Consider the following 25,330-nt stretch of genomic DNA (forward strand, 5'->3'; position numbering starts at 1 on the left):
TGATCAAAGAAGAGGAAAAATAGAGAGACACTTTAGTTGTCTGAAGCAGAGCTTTTAACTGTATAACCAGGCATGTGGCCTGGGAGAAACCAGAGGGACATTTGGGTGTGGGTCAGAAGTCTGCCACCATATCATAGGTTAGGACAAAATTGCTTTCCAGACCTATTCTGGTTGAGTTTATGTTATTTCCTTTATGTTAGTGGTAGGACAAAACTTATGTTGGATTAGGTTTTAGGCAGAGGACTGCGTTATGCTTATGAGACATCCTGACGGGCAACCTTTACTGTTTTCATTTAGACACGGCAAGGAACCCTTTCACAGTTAGGGAAAGGCTAGCCCTTGATCTACTTTGCTCAATAAACCTTAGTGACATCTCTTGTCTGCCTCCTGAGCCCGACTTACCAAACTGAATATTCTTCTGGGCATGAGAGATATTTTAATTTAGCAAGGCCCTGCAATGTTGAATTTCACCATATCTTCCAATCTGCAGTTTCTGTAGCTCACACTTGCTTCCCAGCTGCTTCTAGTCCCTCACAGCAGTTGGGAACCAAATGGCCTTTGACTATGGGCCTGTGTATGGTACCGTTGACAGTTGTTGAAATGCTTGCTTTTCGTTTTGACAAAGCCCTTTTTTTGGTCCCCCAAATTAACCAGATATTGTATTTCTTTTTATTTGCACCTTCTACCAGCTCTTTTCTTTCCACACTATTTCAGCCTCCATCTCTGCCACCTGTGCCTTTGTCCTATTGTCGTTGGACTTTGCCAACTATGTTGGCTTTCCTGTGGTCCATCTGAATTTGACTGAACACCTGATATTTGGCCTGAACAGTTCTGTGTGTGCCCTCTCACACTTCGAATTTAACTTAATTTGCTGTTTATCTAACAGGATTACATGCAAGATTTTTTGTTCATCTACACAGGTACTATCAGTAGCCCTGGCCACTTTGCAAGAAAATTGAAATGTTTAATCCCTTCCCACTGGCTTCAACCAGTTGACCAGCCACTCCCTGTTAGTGTTACATTTGCTCAAGCTCATATGAGTGGTCGCTTTTTCTCCCAATTGGCCCAAACCCTCTGGAATTCTTTGCCCCCCCTCTTTTATACTTGCATCTTAAAATGAGGTTCCTCCCACCAGCATTTGGTGACTAGCCCTAATCAGTTTGCTGATACCTTCCTAAGCTCTGTAACTGCAAACCACTGTGTGGCACGTGTGTGCTTAATCAAATAGAAATAGAGTCATAAAGCGAGTCATAGAAAGGGATATACCATAGAATAGGAGGCCTATCTTGACAATGGGCAAGAGAACCCCCATACTTATATGGAGCAGAGCAATCAAGATCCCTCAGAGTGCCCCCTCCAGGTCGCTCACAGCACTGGCCCGATATCTCTGAAAGGCCCCATTTCCTGGTCTCCAGAGTCTGTCTCTGCGATCGGGATGGCGGCAGATTGATGACTGCCATACTGGCATTACATTTTAAATTACAGAGCAGCGAAAAAGGAATAGCCATCTAGAAGAACATTAATGGTAATGAAAGCCACAAAATTGAAAGTTACATTTTCCTCGAAACGCAAATTACTTAGAGAAGCATTAAAAAGGTATGTACTCTGATTTACAGTACCTCTGTTTTAATCGTCTTTTAGCTGTCGTGGGTACATTGGCTCCATAGCCATAAGAAAATAATACTCTTTCTGCTTCATCTTCACTTTCCACTGTAAACAGAACATGTGTTTTAATATTCAGACCACCAATAAGAATACGATATGAACACAGATTTAAAAATGAGATACAAAAACAGAAGAATACTCCGATATTGCCTTTGTTTGTGAATATTGCATGGCACTTTTAAATGCATAACTGTAGAAGGAATCCCTGTCACAATACAGACCCAAAATGAAGTGAAGAATGGAAGAACATGTCATTCATGCCTTACACATTCCATAGTTATGAGAGAGGGCAAGTGTTAAGAAATGACTACTACTCTGCAGGTGTACATGGATGAGTAGTGGCTAAACCTCCTACTTCACTACATCTCAAGATAGCCCGATCATAAACAGACAGCCCGACAGATATACCTCCTTTGCCTGTTGTGTTAACATGGATTGAAGGCCGGCTATACTTTTAGGAGGGCTGTGAGGTGAGAACAGCAGCAAACCGAAAAGCAACAGTACAAAGACTCCAAAATATAAGAATGTCCAATCAAGGTTCTATGACAATATACATATTTTAAATAAACAATGAAAATGCAAGTAACTAACTTAAAACACAAGCAAAACCCCAACCCTATAAAGTGAAAACAAAAGATGCAGACTGTGTAGTTTAGCAGTCTGGGTACTTGTGCATGGGTGTTCAAGAACAAAACTGCCCAAATGTCACTCTTCAAAAAGATATGCTTGAGACACACGATGAAGACGGGGGTACAAGTCAATAAGGTCACAAAAAGTGGGCATGGGGGAGTTGGGGACATGGCCTCTTAACAGTACCTTGTTCTTGTTTTTTAGGTTATACAGCGTTGAACCATTCTTCTTGGCATTGCAGCTGTGGTTGAGAAGATGTCAAGATTGTCTGAGTCAAGCAATCCCACTGTGGTTGGCACTGAGTCGGTTTAATGGTGCAGGCTCCCAAAGGGACTAGTCAGCATTCACGAAGGAGAATTTGATGTCTTGCAAGATCGAGCCTGCAGTTTGGGTTGCTCAAGACATTCCGTAGCAATGGGTCAAGCTGGCGTCTGGATGGCTTGAAGCACAGCACGTGGTTTGAAATCAAAGCGTGCCAAAAGCAACACTGCGGAGCACATCTCGGTTTTAAAGACATTGAATGTGGTGTTAGTGGTTCGAAGATTATTAGAAGCAGATAAACGGGATTCCAATTCCTCTTGGAGTACCTACATCCTCCGAGTAGCAATCCAGGAGCTCTAGCACAAGAGCACTCCTTGCTCTGCTCTCTCAGTTCAGAGAGTTTGTATGGCAGCTACAAGGGTTCCTTCACCTCTGGTGCAAAGTCTGGCTCTAGCACAGCAGGCAGAGTGGTGGGCCTGGGACCACAGTAGTTCAACCCCAATTTGCCATGGGGATGTTTAGGAAGCAGAGCTTTCTTCTGCCTTGGGTGCCTGTTAGGAAAGATTCCCATTTAGGTGAAGTTTTCCCTCCTGTTGTGTACCCCCCAACTTTTTGGCGCTTTTTAAACACTATAGTTTGACTTTGTCAGTACTGGGAGACTTAGTCCTTCCCAATGTTGCAATCTTTCTGCAACATGTTACAAGTGCACAATGTACCTTACAGTACAGTACACCTGGGTCTTCCTGTCATTTCCAAAGCCCCTAGACACCCTCAAAGGACTTTTTTTTTTTGGAGAAGTACAGATATTCCTTGGACAGGGCTGGTGGAATCTTATCCTTCCATGTATTTTTAACCCTGTCTTGCTATGCAAACCGCGTTTACTCGGTAGGCACAGAAAGGTGGCCTGGCTCCAAAATAGCCATGCCACAAGGTTGTTTGTGCTGTCCTTTGACCATCTTGCCCCTTCACCTTCCCCAGGTCGAGCCGACCCGGGTCAATCTTTATTTGGGCATGCATTCTCCCATGAAACGCCAAGCTTTCGCTGACTTCTGCATGCCTTGTGTGTGTGCTTCCAGGATGTGGGCTGGACTGTCTGGTTCCAATACACATCCTGGGTGCCAAAGAGCCTGGTGTTCTGTGAATAACTGGGAACACCGTGGTCTGTGATTGGTCCACATCTCGTGTGCCTGTATGTGAGCAGATTTCCCATTGGGTCCTCTTCGTTTTGGCGTGAAGGATATTCTGGATAAGAGAGGTCTCCAAACACCCATACCAGGTTGATCTTTTGAGTTATCATTGAACCTAGGATAGGACCCAAGTATCCTACAACTAGGAAGCAGAATCGAGGAACCGCTGGTGACCCGCTGGAAGGTTCGGCACCCTGAGCCCGCTTTTGTCCCGCTGGACCCCTCTGCATCTGATCAAACTAGGTGGTCTGCAAAGATGCTTGGACCCATTAGAATAGTGGGACTAACTATTTCCGGCACCTTCATCAAACCCTGCAAGTAAGCCTTCTCGGAAGTGTGCCTGGGCCAACCAATGGGCTGACCAGCTTGCGCAGGACCTTTGCTCTGACACCGCCGCCATTTCGAGGAGACTTGATACCTCAGAAGCTCTGTGTTCACGGCACTCGCACCGAATTTCATACACCTGCCATTCCCAGGTCTGAAGTAAAGAGAGAGCGCCCGTACAGGAGTGCACACGGTTACCATGTTGCCCAGCCGTGGCGAGGAACTTCGCAGGTTCCTTGCTGCTGTCCCCCCTGTGCCCTGAGGCCTGCTACAGGTTGCAGTAGAACAAATCATTTTGCTAACAAAACCACATTTTCATGTGAAATTCTATTTCGTATTATTGTATATAACATGTACACTTGTATATTCTTCACTTTATACTCATTGCTGTAACTATATTGTATATTGTTTTGATTGTAATATGATCTATATTATGTTCTATCTGTAACTTTGTAAGCTGTGCATTCCCATATTGCTGCGCCCTGTTACCCTTGGGTCTGGTGTGCATTAGAAATTAATAAACAAACAAAAAATTGTTTCCATGCTAAAATCCGATTTTCTTTTCCTATAAAGAATCCCCTACTGTTAGCCATAAAAAGTGATCCTTTCACCCCAGTCTCATACCCATTATGTGCCTTTGTACCTCAGCAGAAAATCCAATTTCCGATTTTGACTGTTTAGCTCATTTCCTAAGCTGTTTGCTTGTTTTAAACCAGTGAAAAATAAATTGCAATTCTGCCACGTGTGATTTTGCTGCACTGCTTTCCTTCCCAAAGTTGATTTTCTCACCTCTATATGTGTGGTTTAGTATCTTGCCTTGTAACTTGTAAGCTTTCTTGCCTCTTTAGTACAGCCACACAAATTCCTGTCTTGGCCATTCTACTGCACATGTAAACTAACCTCTAGCTATCCAGTGAATTCAGTGTGCCATTTTGCTTATTTTTCAAGGGTTTTAATTTAATTTTGGCCTCTCATTCTGAGGTGGTAGATTGAATTTAAAATCCAATTTCTCCCTCTTATTTCTAACTCACCGCTGCTCCTTTTCACCCACACACAACTTGGTTAACAGGGGCTTGGGGGAGTGTTGCAGGGGGAATGCATAACTGTTGTGCCATCTAAAAGTATGACCAAAAAGTGATCTTGCTTCCATTCCTATTTGCATTGATGTATCGGATGTCAGAAAGTTAAATATCACTTTGCTGTGTAATTATCACCACACTGGTGATTGCTGCCTTATATTGAGTCTGTTTGATTTTCATTTTAATTTTAAAATAAATATTTCATTATCACACACCGGCCTTGGTTCATGGTCCATTGCAACAGGGGGAGGTTGTCAAGGGGGGTGTGTGACGGGTTGGCTGCCTTCTCAAAGCAGAATTCGAAATTAATCAAATTGAAAACGGTTTTTATTGTGCGCCGCATCCCTTGCCAGTGGAAAGAGTCCTGGTCTGGAGTGTGCCTTGTCTTTAAATCTGTGACAGCGGGGCCGGTCCCAATACAGCCCCTGCAGCCGCTGACACTCCTCTGCAGCCTGGCCCACAGCAGCCAGTTCCGCACCGGCGCCCGCCCGCAGCAAATGCCCAATGGAGGCAGAGGTCGGGTGCACTGCTCACAGCAAGGCACTCCCTCACGGCAGGGGCACAGGCCAGCAGCGTCCACAGCACGCACATTGCAGTCACGGCTTTGCGATGCAGAATCCCACCCCGGGGGGTCCTTCAGCGCTAAACTGGCCAGAAGAGCAGCACGGCCCCTTCCTCCTTCCCCCGGAGCTTGCATCTTGCCAAGACTCTCCGGCCCTACTGCGCGTTTGCCGCAAGGCTGGCCCCGCCACGCGTCGGCGGTGGCCACTGCAGTTCACAATATTGTAGATGTCGCCATCACCAGGCCACACAGGAGGTTCCAGACAACTAGTATCGGGCCAGACAGGCTGTTCGATCCGCCACAGCCCGAAGGATAGCCGTGCCGACTTGCACATATTGAAAGCTAGGCAGCCACCTTCATCGGCTGCACAACAGCACCCCCATAGACAAACCCTTTCTGCTTGCACAACATTGGAGTTTCTTTCTTTCGTGTCAGTGTATTTCATTTCGAGCTTCCCTGCCTGGTTTCCTCTCTGTTCAGCCATCTTGACCACAAAAGTGATGGGTGGAAGGTTTCGAATGAATCTAAACCACTGGCAATTGCTCTGGGCAACCTTCCACACCACCATTTTTTTAGCCCGTCTGCCCCATTGCTAAAGGGGACCAGCCATGTGCAAATCAGTCAGCAGCTGCCGCCACCGAAGGTAGCAGCCCAGCCCGAACTGCTAGGCCTGGTCCCCTCTGCACAGAAAACCAAGCAACCCCAGACATGTTTCGGCCTTGTTGGACATCCTCAGTGAGGTGCAGCCTGGTTCCCTGTGGCGCAGCAAGCAAGGGACCCACGTCTGGGCATACCCTCTCTCACAAGGAGAAACAAACTGACCACAAAAGTTCAGCCATCTTCCCAGTAGGATGCACTGGAAAGAGGTACTTACACAACCTGAAATTAATTAACTCAGCTGTCGCTTTTCATTTCTTATATTATGCACAAATGTCTTTACCAAACAATATTTAAACATGTCTATACGAACTTTTAAGGTTTGAGCCTATTAATCTTGTCTGTTCATGAAGTGTTTTTGCAAAATGGCTGTTTCTTCGCTTGTCTTTAACTTCAAAGTTAATGGGAAACCTTTTCTTTACTGTCTACAAACAAAAACGTTTGTATTTACCTAACTGTTCATTCTGCGCTTCTTCACTATTAAGGAAGTATGGCAACAACTCAGTCCTACCTGCATGAGCCCCAATGTTCAGAAGAAGAAATCCTTGAGAGAAAATAGTCGAGATGATGTGGAATCTGATGGAAGTCATGAGGATCAATCGTCATAGCCTGAATCCAGTTGCATGGAACAGGTTTCTCTACCTGGTGTACCTGCCATCGTTGCGAGCTTATGCCTACTCTGGTGGAGAACTGCTGCTGCAGAGAAAACTCTGGCTGCTTGGCCTACACTGCCGAAGAAGAGACACCAGTGCTATGCATTACCGAGCTGCCTGACTTCAGGGCCACCTGCCTTACAAGATCCATGTTGCAAATGATGTTGGTGTTATGCACAAACTTCGAGCTACAGTTTGCCCCCTTAATTCAATTAATGAGTACGTTCACTCTATATATGTTGTGTGTTTGAAACCCGAGATGGCTAACATAATATGTTGTTCCCAAACATCAATATTACTTCAATGGATTTATTTATTGAATTATTTTTTTATAACGCGCCTAATACCGTACCAGAGTTCAGTTTGTAAGCGCGGAACCGGGAATTGAACCTCTGTTGCTCTGCATGGTATTGCTTCAAGAACCAGTGAGTTGGCCCTGTGCCATCCTCCCTTCACTATGCAGGACCCGCTCATCGGATCACTGACAAAATAATATTTCTGTAAATTAAATAACATACTCATTCTAACCTGAAACCAAAGTGTTCATCTTTAGATTTATCGTCTGAACAATTAAGTTTCTTTCACTTGGCAGTATCTCTCTGTAATTTTTAAAGCATAACAATGCCTTATATTTTACAAGGTAGAGCAAACAAAGAAAATGCAATTATTGGGTTCATTCAAGTAAACTATTTCTGTATCTCTTACAGAGGTGTTACAGGCTTGTGGCATATCGTGCCTTCACATGGTGGATTCATGGAACACTGGGATTTCGAGTTCGACGAGTAATACCTGCCTGTGTGGGGTTTGAGACATTCATGATGAATTCCCCAGTGACCACGGACAATACCGTGGATTGATGCAGACAGCAGCAGTATAATTTGTAGTGTCATTGCCATCCACTTTACCAAACTAAAAAAATAATAATAAATCAGTTTAGCTGAATAGTAGTTAGAAATATTGAGTAAGCCCACAACATCCACAACACGTCCAAACATCTACGAGTGTTTTTTTTTTTTTTTTAACAAGTTTACTGTCCTATCGTGCTCCCTTTATCCACATCCATCAGTCTACCCAATCAATAACAATTCGCAACTATGGGCGTGTGCTCTCAAGGGGTCTATGTGGATGGAAATGGGCAAGGTGCCTAATACCATGTACACCTCAAAGGGTTCTTTCGCCTGGGGACACTTCCACACGGCCACCCCAGTTCCGAGGTTTCCAGTCTCCCCTTTGACGAACCCGTCCCTGCAATCAGCATGTGCCTGTGTCCATTGACTGTGTTCCGGGCCTATCACGCTCCACTCATCCACATCCATCCCCCTCCGCTATCAATGGCACTTCGCACTTGTGGCTGTGTGCTTGCAAGTGGGCTGCACTGGCGGGATTGAGAAGGTCAAACATTGTCATAGAGACCTGGGGGGTGTGAACAAACATGTCACACATTGACATACACACCACTTCTGTAAGCCTTTATAAACACTTTAAAGTTGACCAAGAAAACATCTGTGAAATTGACAATGGATATCGCCATCTCTCCACTTTTTACCTTGCTTGCTGAATCGGACCATCTGTTCTTCTAAGTAACAATTAGTCCACTTAGATCAATTTTCTGTAGTGTCAACTTTCTGTGCTAGGCCACTTTCTATTGCTTTATACTCAATGTTCACCCTATTCACATTTTATTTGATTCGAAAAATTCTACACCATTATCAACCGTCCTACACATTTTTATCTCTATAATTGGCACATAAAATTACAGAGTATTTTTTCCAAATGTAATCTTTCGTAGTGCATGTTTTCAATGCATGTTTGCTTTATGCGCCTTTTTTTAATAAAGTAAATATTTTTTACTATTATGAAAAGGAATGTGAATGTTTGGTTTAATCACGGTGATATTTCTATTTGGAATATTTATTTATATTTCTTTAACAGATCCTAAGGACAATCCAACAATGTCTTCTTTCGTTTTGGTTTGCACAAATAACAGCCATGCTAAAAGTCAAAGTACAGTCCTGCAGGTTTTTCCAAAGATTTAAATTTAATAAGAAAATGGCTCAAACTGAGGATTTCCAGTGTCCTAAATTGAAAGCAGAGCCAAGGATGTCTTGGATGGCGTAAGGGGCAATCGATTCCGTGTCTGCAGCACGCACTTCTGAGAAGATGAACAAGTTTTTTTGTTACCTGTTAACGTTCTTTCGATGGGATGTTCTGATGACATATTCCACATCTATGACAGGTAATCACCACAGCTGTGCTGCTTCGGAAATTTTTCAGCGTCTGCGTCCTGCGTCAATGACGTCCATACGCTCCTTCGAGGACCTCCTCCGACGGCTGACGTCACCCGATGTTATATGTAGAACGCACAGCGCCCATAGCCTCAGTTGTAGTTTTTTCCCGAGAACATGTGGCACCAATCTTCTGCCAGAATGACTACAGAAAGCCTTGCAGAAACGAAAGCTGCAATAGCATAAGAAATTCTGTAGAGGGGCAGGGAGGGAGCGATGTGGCATACGTCGTCGGAACAACCCATCGAAAGAACGTTACCAGGTAAGAAAGTAACTTGTTATTCGAAGGGATGGGTTCCTACGACGCATTCCACATCTATGACAGACTCCCAAAGCAGTACCAACTTTAGGAGGTGGGAAAATAATTTAGAATTTTAGAATGCCCAATTAAATTGCAGAATAGAGGACCGCCTTGCCAAAGGCCAAATCTTGCCCATGGTTAGAATCCAAGGAGTAGTGTTTAACAAACGTATGGACAGAGGCCCATGTGGCTTCTTCACAAATGTTACGATTGGGAACACCCCTCTGCAGGGCAGTAGAGGCAGCCACACCTCTAGTAGAATGGGCCCGTAAGCCTATCGGAGGGTCCTTACCCGCCAAGTGGTAACTTTCAGAAATTGTCAAGATAATCCAACTAGACAAAGTCTGTTTAGTAACAGCTTGTCCCAAACGCTTTCCAGCTTATCCTACAAAGAGTTGATCGTCCACTCTAACCCGGGACATGCTTGAGATGTAGAAACTTCAAGCTCTCCTAGGATCCAACCTATGGAGCCTCTCCTCTTCCTTACCAGGATGTGGAGGAGGATAGAATGCCGGAAGAATGACCTTCTGGCTTAAATGAAATTCCGACAACTTTCGGAAGAAAATAAGTACGAATCCTAAGGACAACCCTGTCCTTATGGAAAACAGTAAAGGGTGGCTTAACCGAAAGTGCCTGCAACTCACTCACTCTGCGAGCGGAAGTAGCGAAACTAAAAATACAGTTTTCAAGGTCAACAGTCCAAAGGGCAAGAATGTAAAGGCTCAAACGGAGCTCCCATGAGGAATTTTAGAACCACGTTCAAATCCCAACCGGGCACCTGGAAAGGTGACGGTGGTAACACATGAGTGAACCCTTTCAGAAACTGAGAAATCAAAGGAATTTTAAAATAAGAACACACCTCAGACGAGCGCTTAAATATAGACAGCGCCGCCAGGTAACCTTTAATGGTACCCACTTGCAGGCTCTTGTGGGCTAACGAAACCAGAAAAGACATAAGCACAGGAATGGCAAATGAAAAAGGATCCACATTCTTAACCCTGCACCAGTCGCAGAACTTCCTCCAACGGCAACGGTACAGGAACTTTGTTGCAGACCTTCTGGCCGAAAGCAACACTTCCATCACTTCTTCAGGGAGGTCCCAATCCTTATACCTCAACCTTTCAGAATCCAAGCATGAAGGTTGAGGGACTTGACCTCTGGATGGAGAACCTGACCCCTCTCCCGTGAGAGCAGATCGTCTTGGTAGGGAAGACAGCGTGGAGGGAAGATGGGCATGTCAAGAAGGTCCGGGTACCACGTTCTCCTGGCCCATGCCGGAGCAATGAGGCTCATTCGGGAACTGAACCTCTAACCTCCGCAGCACTTGAGGAATGACGGGGACTGGAGGAAACGCGTACAGCAGTGGGAAGGAACACTCCACTACAAACGCATCCCCTAAGGCTCCTCTTGGAGGAAATTCCCGCTAGCAGAATCTTTTGCACTTCTGGTTGACACTGGTGGTGGAGAGATCCACGTGTGGGGTCTCCCAAAGGGTGAAGATCTCCAGGAGAATCTCCTGAGCCAGCTCCCACTCGTGAGAGACCGTACTCTGCCTGCTGAGAGCGTCCGCCGCCGCGTTTTCGTCTCCAGCCAGATGAACTGCCGAGATCGAAATTTCCTACATCGCCTCTCTGCACAGAGGGAGAGACCCTGCCCCCACCCCCTTTTTTGTTGAGGTAGTGCATGGCCACTGTATTGTCCGTCAGATGGCAGAAAAGCCTTCAGGGCTAGCCTGATGGCCCTCAGCTCCAACTGAGGCTCCGATGGAGACCAAGGACCGTTGACCGTCAACTCGTTGGCATGAGCTCCCCATCCTGTGAGGGATGCGTCTGTCGAATCGTCACCTCCGGCCAGGGTAGCCAAAATAGAGCCCCGTTCATCAGATTGCCTTAGACGGCCCACCACAGAAGATCCTGGGCGCCCGAGGGCAGGACCTGAACGGGATCCAACATCCTGCCGGAGGACTGTGACCACTGCATCTTGAGAGCCCACTGCAGAGATCTCATCCGCAGTCTGCCTCTAGCACCAGGAGAATGCAGGATGCCATGAGGCCGAGCAACCTCAAGAACTCGAACGCCGAGAGACTCTGGGCATGTTGAAAGTTGTTCACCATCTGCAGAATGTGATGAGCCCTCACCTGCGGTGGAAAACACAGCCCCAGGGATGTGTCAAGCACTGCTCCGATGTACTGGAGCCGCTGGGTAGGTGTCAAGTGGGACTTCTTTTAGTTGAGGGAGAAGCCCAGCTTATGAAGGGAGTGACAGGTGACTGACAGATGATTCAGGACTTGCTCGGGAGAGTGTGCCCTGATCAACCAATCGTCCAGGTAGGGGTAGACCTGAATCCCCCTTTCCTGAGATACGCTGCCACCACCACCATCAGCTTGGTGAAGACCCTCGGGCGGAGGTCAATCCAAACGGCAGGACACGAAACTGAAAGTGCAAGTCGCCAACCGCAAACCTCAGGTACTTCTTGTGCTTGGGATGAATCGGCACATGAAAGTAAGCGTCCGTGAGGTCGAGACACACCAACCAGTCCTGAAATTGAAGGGCTTGGAGGACTTGAGAGAGAGTAACAATCTTGAACTTGTCCTTCATGAGGAGCTTGTTCAAACCACGCAAGTCCATGATGGGTCTCAATCCCCCATCTTTCTTTGAAATCAAAAAATATGGGGAATATCATCCCTTGTTCCTCTCCGCTACAGGCATCAGTTCTATGGCGAGTTTCTCCAGCAGGGATTGAATTTCCTGCGCAAGGAGCAGATCCAGACTCTTCAAAGAGAGATCCCCTGGTGGATTGTCGTGAGGCCTCTGCCGGAAAGGAAGACAGTAACCGTGGGCTATGATCTCCAGAACCCACACAACTGAAGTAATGGCACGCCATTCTACAAGACGCTGCGCCAGCCTTCCCCGAACCATGGGACATGGCCTCATGACTGAGCTGAAGCAGCTGCGGCAGGGCCTGAGGGCAAAGAGGCAGCTGCTTGAGCGGCCTTGGCACCTCAACTACCCTGTTTTCCACCTCTGGTACTCCTACGTTGGCCCCTTCGACTGGCCGCTCCCCTCGATCTACCAAAAGACGAGTAGTATCGAAAGGAACCTCCCCTCCATTTCTATCCCCTAGGACGAAAAGGCAGAGGTTGGCAAACTGCAGCGCTCAACGGCTCCGCTGCAGCCTTTGAGGTCTGCAACCACCCAAGGCTCTCGTAAGCCTTGCTGCCAAAAAGATGGACACCATCAAAGGGCATGTTAAGAAGCCGGGCTTGTACATCAGGAGCAAACCCCGACTTCCGTAACCACGCAAATCTGCGCATCACGGTGCTCACCGTCATGGACCGGCTGACACAGTCTGCCATGTCCAGACCCAACTGAACGGATTCACACATGGCATCCTTGCCATCCTGAACGAGGGCAAGGAAACCATCCCGTTCCTTCCCTTCAGCAATATGTTCAGCCACCAAAGAAACACAAGTCCACAGAGTGTGAGTGAAATGTGCTAAGGCACACACAGAGTTGGCTGCCTATAAAGCCATACCCCCTGAAGAAAACACTTTCTTCGCCCAGCCATCAAAATGTTTGTCGTCCCCATCAGGATGGATGGAAGGGTACGAAGCCTGCTTTGCCGGGGCCGTAGCCGCCTGCACCACCAAACTCTCCAGAGTGGGGTGCGTCGTCAAGTAGCAGGGGTCGCTACTGGCTGGACGGTATTTTTTTCGGCAACGACTTGCTCACTGCCGGGAGACTTTCCGGAGCAGTCCAAGCCGCTGCCACCCTTCTCTGTAAAGCCATATGAAATGGCAGCACCGGGTCAGTGGGTGGACCTTGGTCAAGGATATCGGTCAGGTCATCCTGCAGAAAATCCACTGGTGGTGCAAACCAACCCAAGTAATCCGTCACCCTCGATATGAGTTGCCTGTATGAAGATTCAGCATGCATACCAGGCTCAGGCCTGCCAAACTCAACCTCCGGCGAGGTATCAAGACCACTGGCATCGTGCAAAGATTGACGCAGGTCTTCCAACTGGCTATGGCCAGATAACAGGTCATCAGGAACCTCATCAGGCACCAAACCTTCCTCAGACCCTTCATCCAACTCAGAGATGTAATCCAGAGGCTGGAATAAATCCCTGGATGAGGGCACAGAAAAAGGCTCAAATACCGGCCTCACTGACTTTTTCAGGGCCTTCCTACGAGTTGCCACCGATGCACGGGGTACCTCCGGTAAATCCTCCACAAAAGGCGTCGAGGGTTTTGACGGCGTCAACGTTGAGCGTGGCGCCAATGGCTTCAACACAGGCCTCAAGGGCGGTGCCCCGAGCGTGTCCTCCGATGGCCTCGGCGCTGATGGCATTGACGACTTTCTCAGAGGCAGAGCTTCGAGAGAGTCCCTCGACGGACATGGCGCCGATGGTGTCAATGTCTTCTTAGAAGACCTCACAGGTTCTGCCTGTCTCTAGGGCGTCGAGGACTGGGAGGGACCTGAAGCGGGCAATGGCTAGAGCGATCCACCTTGTCCGATAGGGACCTCGAAGGCTCCCGATGATCGCGCCGACCGCCCGAGCCCGAAGGCGTGCAAGCGGTGGCCCTAGCACGTTCCCTGCCGGCTTCTTTTGAAGGAGAGGATGGAACGGAGCCCTGCGACTAAAAAATCGCCATCATCTCCGTACGAAATGCATCCCATTCCACAGGAGAAGAGTGCTTGTTGGGACAAGCAACCCGCCGACGGGCAGATTCCTCGGACGGGAAAGGCGACTGGTGACGGCGCTTCAGCGAGTGCCTCGAAGAGGCAGAGGAATGGCGGGAACCACTCCGGGACCGAGACCCCCTGGACTTACGCCGACGACGCGGAGAGTCACCCCTCGAAGCGTCGGTCAAAAGCCCAGCAGATTTCAACTTACGGGTCTTGGCAACCCTACCAACCGACAGCTTCTTCTTTCGCTCCCGCACGGCTTTGGACGTCAAAGACTGGCATTCGTCACAGTCATCTGTGGCGTGGTCCTCGCTGAGGCACCAGAGGCAGATGTCGTGCGGGTCCGTAAGTGACATCTTGAACCGCAGTCCTGACACTTCTTGAATCCGGACGCGGAGTAGAAGAAGACATAACTTTCACAAACCAAGTTCGAAGAACCGATAGAATCAAAAGAACCGAGGCGTGGCAAGATCTCCGAAGCAAACACTTTCGCGGAAAAAACGGAACTGAGCCTACGGGCATCGTGCGTCCTACATATAACATCGGGTGACGTCAGCCGTCGGAGGAGGTCCTCGAAGGGGCGTGTCGACGTCATCGACGCAGACATTTTTTCTAAGCAGCACAGCTGTGGTGATTACCTGGCATAGATGTGGAATACGTCGAAGGAACCAATCCCTTCAAAATGTACGTTCAATCACAGTACACTAAAAAGCATCACCCCAGACATCCAACTGAACTTCAGCACACGCTGACACAGCTGAGTAGTGGATGCTGAATTTTTTAATTTTCCTAATTTGCCTGTATTATTAATGAAAAGAACAAGTTACTTTCTTACCTGGTAACGTTCTTTCGATGGGATGGTCCTACGACGTATTCCATATCTATGACAGGTAATGTCCACAGCTGTGCTGCTTCGGAAAATCTTTGGCGTCTGCGTCCTGCGTCGATGATGTCGATGCGGCGTCCCCAAGGACCTCCTCCGACGGCCGACGTCACCCGATGTGATAAGTAGGACGCACGACGCCCATAGCCTCAGTTATAGATTTTTCCCAAAACGTGTGCCACCAGTTTTCTGCCAGTCAAACACACAAGGCCCTGCGGAACGCAAGCTGCAATCGCAAAAGAAATTCTGCAGCGGGGAAGGCAGGGAGCGAGCGATATGGAATACGTCGTCGGACCATCCCATCGAAATAACGTTACCAGGTAAGAAAGTAACTTGTTCTTCGAGGGGATTGGGTCCTCCGACTTATTCCATATCTATGACAGACTCCCAAAGCAGTACCAAGCAAGGAGGTGGGAAAGAATTTAGAATACAAATTTAGCATGCCCAATCAAATTGCGGAATAGAGAACTGCCTTGCCAAAGGCCAGATCTTGCCCTCTGATGGAATCAAGGGAATAGTGACGTACAAAAGTATGTACTGAAGCCCAGGTGGCTGCATCACAGATGTGACGAATAGGAACTCCCCTCTGCAGGGCAGTAGACGCAGCCACTCCTCCGGTAGAATGGGCCCGCAAGCCAGCCGGAGGGACCTTACCCGCCAAGCGGCAACACTCAGAGATAGCTAAAATAATCCAATGAGACAAAGTGTTTTGTCACAGCCTGCCCAAACGCTTTCCAGCGTAACCAATGAAAAGTTGATCGTCCACTCTGACCCGGGAGATGCGCGAAATATAAAAGCTCAACGCTCTCCGAGGATCAAGCCTATGGAGCCTCTCCTCTTCCTTACCAGGATGTGGAGGAGGATAGAACGCCGGAAGAACAACCTTCTGGCTCAAATGAAATTCCGAAACCACCTTGGGGAGAAAAGAATCCTTATACCTCAACCTTTCAGAAACCAAGCGTGAAGATTGAGGGATCTGACCTCTGGATGGAGAACCTGACCCCCCCCTCTCGTGAGAGCAGATCGTCTCGGTAGGGAAGACGACGTGGAGGGCAAATGGACAAGTCTAGAAGGTCCGGGTACCACGTCCTCCGGGCCCATGCCAGAGCAATGAGGATCATCCGGGAACCGAACCTCCGTAACCTCTGCAGCACTTGCGGGATGACGGGGACTGGAGGAAACGTGTACAGCAGTGGGAACGACCACTCCACCATGAACGCGTCTCCTAAGGCTCCTTTTGGAGGAAATTCCCGCAAGCAAAACCTTTCGCACTTCCGGTTGACACTGGAGGCGAAGAGATCCACTTGAGGGGTCCCCCAAAGGGCGAAGATCTCCAGGAGAATCTCCTGAGCCAGCTCTCACTCGTGAGAGATCGTGCTCTGCCTGCTCAGAGCGTCCGCCGTCTCGTTGTCGTCTCCGCCCAGATGAACTGCCGAGATCGAAACTTCCCGCTGGATGGCCCAGAACTCGAGCTGCATCGCCTCCCTGCACAGCGGAAGTGACCCTGCCCCCCCCCTTTTTGTTGAGGTAGTGCATGGCCACCGTGTTGTCCGTCAGAATCAGGACACTCTTCCCGCGCACAGTCGGCAGAAAAGCCTTCAGGGCAAGCCTGACGTTCCTCAGCTCCAACAGATGGATATGGAGTCTGGACTCCGACGGAGACCAACGACCGCTGACTGTCAGCTCGTTGGCATGAGCTCCCCATCCCGTGAGGGATGCGTCCGTCACGATCGCGTCACCTCCGGCCAGGGCAGCCAAAATGGGGCACCCTTCATCAGATTGCCCTCGACGGCCCACCACAGAAGGTCCCGGGCTACCGAGGGCGGCACCTGAACAGGGTCCGACAGCCTGCCGGAGGACTGAGACCACTGGAGCTTGAGTGCCCACTGCAAAGTTCTCATCCGCAGATGAGCCTCTGGCATCAGAAGAATGCAGGATGCCATGAGGCCGAGCAGTCTCAAGAACTCTGACGCTGGGAGAGTCTGGGCAAACAAACTTGTGCACCATCTGCTGAATGTGAAGAGCCCTCACCTGAGGAGGAAAACACTGCCCCACGGACGTGTCAAGCACTGCTCCTTTGTACTGGAGCCGCTGCGTTGGTGTCAAATGGGACTTCTTTAAATTGAGGGAGAAGCCCAGCCTGTGAAGGGAGTGGCAGGTGACGGACAGATGATCCAGGGCTTGCTCGGGAGAGCTCCACCTGATCAACCAATCGTCCAGGTAGGGGTAGACGTGAATCCCCCCTTTCCTGAGATGCGCTGCCACCACCACCATGAGCTTGGTGAAAACCCTCGGGGCGGAGGTCAATCCGAACGGCAGGACCCAAAACTGAAAGTGCAAGTCACCAACCGCGAACCTCAGGTACTTCTTGTGCTTGGGATGGATCGGCACATGAAAATAAGCATCCTTGAGGTCGAGAGACACCAACCAGTCCTGAAGTTGAAGGGCCTGGAGGACTTGAGAGAGAGTAACCATCTTGAACTTGTCCTTCCTGAGGAGTTTGTACAAACCGCGCAAGTCCATGATGGGTCTCAATCCCCCGTCTTTCTTTGAAATCAAAAAATAAGGGGAATACCATCCCTTGTTCCTCTCCGCTACCATTTCTATGGCGCCTTTCTCCAGCAGGGCTTGAATTTCCTGCGCAAGGAGCAGATTCGGCCTCTTCAAAGAGAGGTTCCCTGGTGGATTGTCGCGAGGCCTCTGCCGAAAAGGAAGACAGTAGCCGTGGGTTATGATCTCCAGAACTCGCACATCCGAAGTAATGGCTCGCCACTCTACAAGATGCTGCGCCAGCCTTCCCCCAACCGGCGGACCATGGGACCTGGCCTCATGACTGAGTGGTAGCGGCTGCGGCGTTGCCGGAGGGCAACGAGGCAACTGCCCGAGCGACCTTGGCACCTTGAGTACCTTTGTTTCCACCTCTGGCACTCTTACGATGGCCTCTTTGACTGCTAGCTCCTCTCGCTTTACTGAAGGACGAGTAATAGCGAAAGGAACCTCCCCTCCATTGCTGTCCCCTAGGACGAAAAGGCGGAGGTTGGCGAACTGCAGCGCCCAATGACTTCGCTGCAGCTTTGGAGGTCTGCAACCTCTCAAAGCTCTCGTCAGCCTTGCTGCCAAAAAGGTGTTCACCGTCAAAGGGCATGTTGAGGAGCCGGGACTGCACATCAGGAGCGAACCCAGACTTCAACCATGCAAACCTGCGCATTACGGTGCTCGCCGCCATGGACCAGCTGACACAATCCGCCAAGTCCAAACCCGACTGATCGGCCTCACACATGGCATCCTTGCCATCCTGAACCATAGCAAGGAAACCAACCCGTTCGTCCCCTTCGGGAATATGATCAGCCGCTAATGCAACACAGTTCCACAGAGTGTGTGTGAAACGAGACAAGGCACATATGGAGTTGGCCGCCTGAAGCGCCATAACCCCAGAAGAAAACACTTTCTTCGCCCAGCCGTCAAAACATTTGTCGTCCCTATCCAGAGGGATGGTAGGATACGACGCCTGCTTTGCCGGGGCCGTAGCCGCCTGCATCACCAAACTCTCCGGGGTGGGGTGCCTAGACAAGTAGCAGGGGTCGCTACTGGCTGGACGGTATTTTCGCGACAAAGACTTGCCCACTGCCGGGAGACTCTCCGGAGCAGTCCAAGCCGCCGCCACCCTTCTCTGCAAAGCCATATGAAAAGGCAAAACCGGGTCAGTGGGTTGACCGAGATCAAGGATGTCCGTGAGCTCATCTTGAACGAAATCCCCTGGGGGAGCTGACCAACCCAAGTACTCGGTAACCCGAGACATAAGGTGCTGATATGACGAATCGGCATGAGTGCCAGGCTCCGGCTGACAAAACTCCACCTCCGGAGAGGTGTCCAGTCCACTGGCATCATGCAGTGACTGCCTCAGGTCAGCAAACTGACTATGGCCCGAGATAAGGTCATCCGGAACCGGAACCGGAACCAGGCCGCCATCAGAGCCTTCATCACCCTCTGAAATGTACCCCAGGCGGGGAGAGGAAGACCGCTGCGGACCAAAGCAGTGCCAGACCTTAGCCATAGCCTTTTTAGGGGCAAACCCCGTGCCACGGGGCCCCTCCGACACCACCGCCTCGAAAGGCGTTGAGGGCGCCGAGCGAGTCGGCGTCGACAGAAAAGGCGTTGAGGGCGCCGAGCGAGTCAGCTGCAATGCCTCCAGCATCTGCGGCGTCGACACAGTCCTCGAAGCCAGAGCTCCGAGCGTGTCTCTCGACAACCAGGGCGCCGACAGCGTCGACGACCCCCTCGAAGACGGAACCTCGAGAGAAATCTTCGACGACCTCGGCGCCACAGGCGTCGACGTCTTCTTCGAAGACGGCTCAGGATCACGCGGTCTCGAGCACGTCGAGGACCGGGACCTGGAACGGGCATGGCGAGAATAGCTACCCTTGTCCAAGCGGGACCTCTCCAGCGAGCCGTGCCGACCACCCGAGCCCAAAGGCGTACGGGCGGTGTCTCTCGACCAGTGCCGACCGACCCCACTCGGAGGCGCAGACGGACCGGTGCCCTGCTATTCCAGAATCGCTAGCATCTGCTTCCCGAAGGAAGCCCATTCCTCCGGTGTCGCTTGCATGGAGGGATAAGCGACCCGCCGACGGGCGGAGTCCTCGGAAGAGGACGGGGAAGGCGGCCTACGCCAGTGCTTCCTGGAATGCCTAGAAGAGGCGGAGGAGTGGCGAGACCGACTCCTGGAAGGAGACCCACCGGACTTCCGATGACGACGCGGAGAGTCACCCCTCGAGTCATCGGTCGAAAGCCCCGCAGACCTCGACTTCCGGGGCTTAGACACCCGACCTACCGACAGTTTCTTTTTGCGTTCTCGCAAGGCCTTCGCAGTGAGCGACTGGCAGTCGACACAGTCGTCCGTATCGTGGGCCTCCCCGAGGCACCAGAGGCAGGCGTCGTGCGAGTCCGTGACTGACATCTTGGACCCACAGTCCCCGCAGTTCTTGAAGCCCGGACGCGGGGTCAAAGATGAGAAAGACATCGCCACGAACAGGTCTTCACACCAACCGAACAGGTTCAACGAACCGAGAAAGAAAACAGCAACTCCAACGAGTCGAGGCGTACCGAGATTCACGAAGCGAACACGTTCGCGGAAAAAACGGAACTGAGGCTATGGGCGTCGTGCGTCCTACTTATCACATCGGATGCCGTCAGAGGAGGTCCTCGGGGACGGCGCATCGACGCAGGATGCAGACGCCAAAGATTTTCCAAAGCAGCACAGCTGTGGACATTACCTGTCATAGATATGGACTACGTCGGAGGACCCAATCCCCTCGAATATGCTATTACAGGAGATAACCGGAGGAGTCCTGTCCCAGGGATTCGCTGTAGAGAGGGCGCATAGAGCCCTGATAAGGAAACCACAGCCGGGGAACCCCCCCAGACCGGTGATAGCGAAAGTCCCAAACTACCGAGATTGGGAAAAAATCCTTGAACACTTTCGGAAGGGTGGTATGATACATAGAGGCTCTGCGAATATGACGCCGTACCCGGATTATACCTTGCACGTACAGCGAAGCCGCATGAACTTTGGGTCAGTGAAAAGAAGATTGCGAGAAGCAGGCCACAGATACATGCTGCTGTATCCGGCCAGATTGAAGGTTTTCTACAAGAATAGAACCTTGTTTTTTGACACCCCAGAGGACGCCATGGGATGGCTAGATGCGCAGAGCTGTCCCCAGGAACCGGATATCCAAGGAGCAGATGGCGGAGATAAGTAACATGCGTCGACAGGTGCCTTGGGTGCTGCTGCTCATGACAGTGGGACTTGAATATAGCATTGCAAATACTGGCAAAGAATGTGCTTAGAGCCACAGTTCTAAATATGACACGGTGGCACTGTAAACCTTGATATAGTATTAGGAGCTAAACGAAGCATAACCTCACACCCCCATAGTGAATAGTTTAGTTAGGTCACTGATAGTACAGTGACACCCTGCTGGGTTCTGGGCAGGAGCATAGGGCAGAACCAAACACAGGCGGGCCTGAGATCCAGGGATGGAGCTGGGCACTTGTTGGGGTTGGGATAGGTGGAGGGGGGGTGGGAGGGAGGAAAGGGAGCACAAGGGTTTGAAGTTGGGGAATGGGCGGGGGGAGGGACAGAGAGTTGAGTGTATGTTATGGGGAGTTTAAGTTTTGTCATGAGCCTACATGGAAGAGTCAGAATGTTGTATTTGCACTACATGAATGGGCAGGATCAGCTGGAAAGCAGGGAGAAGGATATTAACGACCTATGGGAGATCTCAAGATAATAACGTGGAATGTCAGGGGCCTTAACAGTTATTTAAAAAGAAATAAGGTCATGTTATATCTAAGAAGGCAAAAAATAGATATTGCACTATTACAGAAGACGCACTTGACACGGGAGCAGCTGGAACTGGTTAAGAAAAAATGGAGGGGGATTGTGGTGGGTTCGCCATATTCCGCCTTCGCTCGAGCAGTGTTGATCTGGGTGGCGCCGCATGTCCCGTTCCAACCAACACAAGAAGTGGTTGAGACAGATGGGAGGATGGTCATACTGAGAGGGCTGGTAGAAAACAAAGAAGTAAGCATCGTAAATACGTATGCCCCCAACCAAAACACGGCAGCTTACTTCAGAACTCTGTGCACCAACCTTAGTATGTGTGTGGGGAGTGCGGTGATTTGGGGGGGTGAGGGGGGGACTTTAATTGTGTGTTAAACCCTATGGTGGACAGATCTGATAGCGGGATGGATAAGCTCACCCCAGCGGCAAAAGCGTTGCAGACACTGCTAGTGGATTTTGGCTTGACGGACGTGTGGAGAATGAAACATCCTAATGACAAACAATATTCGCATTATTCGGCCCCGCATCAACTGCATACAAGGCTTGATTATGTCTTTCCCACAGCAGATGTAATGGCAGAGATTACTCAAATCGAATATAAGGCAAGTGTCCTCTCGGATCACTCGCCTCTGATTCTGGGATGGCAATATTGCCCCCCCCCCCCCGAGGGCGAGGATCCCTACATGGCGTCTCCGAGCAGAGGCGCTTAAAGATCCAGTCTTTAGAGAAGATATTAGGGATGAGATCACTAACTTTTTTGAGATTAATACTGGTAGCGTTGATTCTGCGGGCACATTATGGGAAGCCTTTAAGGTGGTGATACGGGTGGTTGCCATTGCTAAGTCCAAAGGGCTACAGGGAGGGGTCTTGGCTGACCTACAGAGGACAGAAGATGAGCTAGAAACTGCATTAAAGAATAGTGTGGACACCAAGCTGGTACTCAAACTACAGCAGCAGTGTGCAGAGCACTGGGAAAGGCTCTGTAACCTCAATTACAAAAAGTATATTGAGAGGCAGCATGCGGGTGGAGATAAAACAGGCCGCCTGCTGGCTTGGCTATACAAAAACGAGACCCTTAGGCCCCCGATTAGGACAATAACTAGATAAGATGGGGATGTAGTGGCCACTCAAGAAGGGGTCAACAAGGAGTTTGCGGTTTACTACAAGGTGCTATAGGGGGACGAGGTGGGGGTGACCAACAGGAGATAAACGAAACGCTAGAAGATATAGGACTGCCCAAAATCAGTGAAGAGGAGAGAGAGGAGCTTGATGCGCCAATTACCTTGGAGGAGTGAGAGGAGGTTGTGAAGCAGTTGCCTACTAGTAAGACCCCAGGAGCAGACGGGTTCCCTAGCAAATTTTATAAAGTATACAAAGAGGAAGTGCTCCCCCCAATGCTAGAAATGCTTAATGAAGCGTTTGAGATGGGAAGGTTGCCAGAGTCGCTCAGAGAAGCGTTCATAATACTGCTTCCCAAACCCAACAAACCAGGGCATAGCTGCGGCTCCTACAGGCCTTTATCGATGCTGAACCAGGACAGCAAGATATTGACGGCTGTCCTGGCAAACAGACTGTGGAAAGTAATCGGTAGATTAATACATCCTGACCAAACGGGCTATGTCCCGAATAGAAGAACAAGTTACTTACCAACTGTAACGTTCTTTCGATTGGATGTTCCTCCCACATATTCCTCATTGTATATATCCTTACCTTCAGCTTTGCTGCTTTGGAAATTTTTTCTCTCTCCACCAGAGGGCGCTCCACTCGAGGCAACGGCGTCAATGTCCCTCGGCGGCATCCGTCGAGTGTCGACGTCATCCTTAGTATAAATGCCTCGAGCACGCCCGTTGGCCACAGTTCTGTTTTTTCGTATCAGAGCCTATGTATTATAAACAAAGGCGTGCCTCTTATTGACCCAAGCCTTGAAAGAATGTAGAGTGTAAACCATGTAAACTGTACTGTGGGGTAGGATGGGAGGGTCGATGAAGAATACGTGGGAGGAACATCCAATCGAAAGAACGTTACAGTTGGTAATTAACTTGTTCTTCGAATGGATTGTGTCCTCCCACGTATTCCTCATCTTAGACTCCCAAAGCAGTTTTGTATTGGAGGCGGGAGTACAGATGCCTTTTAGTCATGTACCGAATGTAGTACAGATTTGGCAAACAAACCTCCTTGAGAGGTGAATCCAAAGCATAATGTTTGATGAAAGTATGCATGGATGACCATGTGGCTGCTGCACAAATATCTTGCACAGGGACACCCCTCTTAAGTGCTGTTGAAGTTGCTATGCCCCTAGTTGAATGGGCTCTTAAGCCCTCAGGGGGATCTTTTCCGGCTAGCCTATAACACTCTGTTATGGCTAAAATTATCCATCTTGATAATGTCTGTTTGGTTACGGCTAGTCCCAATTTACGGCCAGTGTATCCCACAAAAAGTTGATCACACTGACGTATCTTTGACAATCTTGAGATGTAAAAGCTTAGAGCCCTTCTGTGATCTAGCCTATGCAGTCTTTCCTCTTCCTTACTTGTGTGAGGAGGAGGGTACAACATAGGTAGAATTATTTTCTGTGACAGGTGAAAGTCAAACTATTTTTGGCAAAAAAGAGGGCTTGACTCGAAGGACAACTTTATCTTTATGGAAGATGGTGTGAGGAGGAAAGTCCCTGCAACTCACTTACTCTGCGGGCTGATGTCAATGCAATTAAAAGTATAGCTTTTAATGTAAGAAGCCTTAACGGACAAGAATGTAAAGGCTCAAAGGGTGCACATGCCAGACATTTAAGTACCAAATTTTAATCCCACACAGGAACTTGAAAAGGTACTGGTGGAAAAACATTGTTTAAACCTTTTAGAAAATGTATTATTAAGGGTATCTTAAAATAAGATCTTTCTTCTGATGAGCGCTTGAAGATAGATAGCGCTGCTACATATCCTTTTATTGTCTTAACCTGGAGCCCCAGATTAGCTAAATGTAATAGAAAAGATAATACCATTGGAATGTCACATTCAAAAGGATCCACATTCTTATCCCTGCACCAGTTACTGAATTTATTCCAACGACACCAGTACAAAGATTTTGTTGCTGACAGCAACACCTCCATAACATCTTCCGGAAGGTCCCAATCCTTGTAAATCAACCTCTCAGAAGCCATGAGTGAAGGTTGAGTATGTTGACCTCTGGATGGAGAATGTGACCTCCCTCTTGCGAGAGAAGATCCTCTCTTTTTGGAAGACGTATTGGAGGGCAGATGGACATGTCGAGATGGTCCGGGTACCACGTTCTCCTGGCCCAATCCGGGGCAATTAGGATCATGGTTTTCCTGAACTTTCTCAACCTCCTGATTACCTGAGGGATCACAGGGACTGGAGGGAACGCATATAGAAGAGGAAATTCCCACTCTACTACAAATGCGTCTACTAGAGCTCCTCTCGGGGGAAGTTCCCTTGAGCAGTACAGTTCGCACTTCCTGTTGACAATGGTCGCGAACAGATCCACTTGAGGGGTTCCCCAAAGGGCGAAGATCTCCATAAAGACTTCCTGAGCTATCTCCCACTCGTGAGAGACTGTGCTCTGCCTGCTCAGAGCGTCCGCCGCTGTGTTTTGCTCTCCTGCTAGGTGAATGGCAGATAGATAGATCCCTTCTTGTATTGCCCAGAACCAGAGCTGCATTGCCTCTCTGCACAGTGGCAGTGACCCTACTCCTCCTCTCTTGTTGAGGTAGTACATGGCCACTGTGTTGTCCGTCATGATCAGGACATTCTTTCCCCGTACAGAGGGCAGAAAGGCCTTCAGCGCTAGTCTGATCG

General features: G+C 49.4%; 1 protein-coding gene across 1 annotated transcript in view; it reads right to left on the bottom strand.

Moving 5' to 3' along the window:
- The window catches only part of PIBF1 (progesterone immunomodulatory binding factor 1), a 1,771,771-nt gene that overhangs the window by 624,416 nt on the left and 1,122,025 nt on the right, over positions 1–25,330 (bottom strand). Inside the window, exon 13 of the mRNA XM_069639889.1 lies at positions 1,620–1,710. Within this exon, the coding sequence (XP_069495990.1) occupies positions 1,620–1,710 (91 nt within the window). The remainder of the gene's footprint in view (positions 1–1,619; positions 1,711–25,330) is intronic.

The sequence above is a fragment of the Ambystoma mexicanum genome, chromosome 7q (genome assembly GCF_040938575.1).
Source record: "Ambystoma mexicanum isolate Mex_15411 chromosome 7q, UKY_AmexF1_1, whole genome shotgun sequence".
NCBI classification, from domain to species: Eukaryota; Metazoa; Chordata; class Amphibia; order Caudata; family Ambystomatidae; genus Ambystoma; species Ambystoma mexicanum.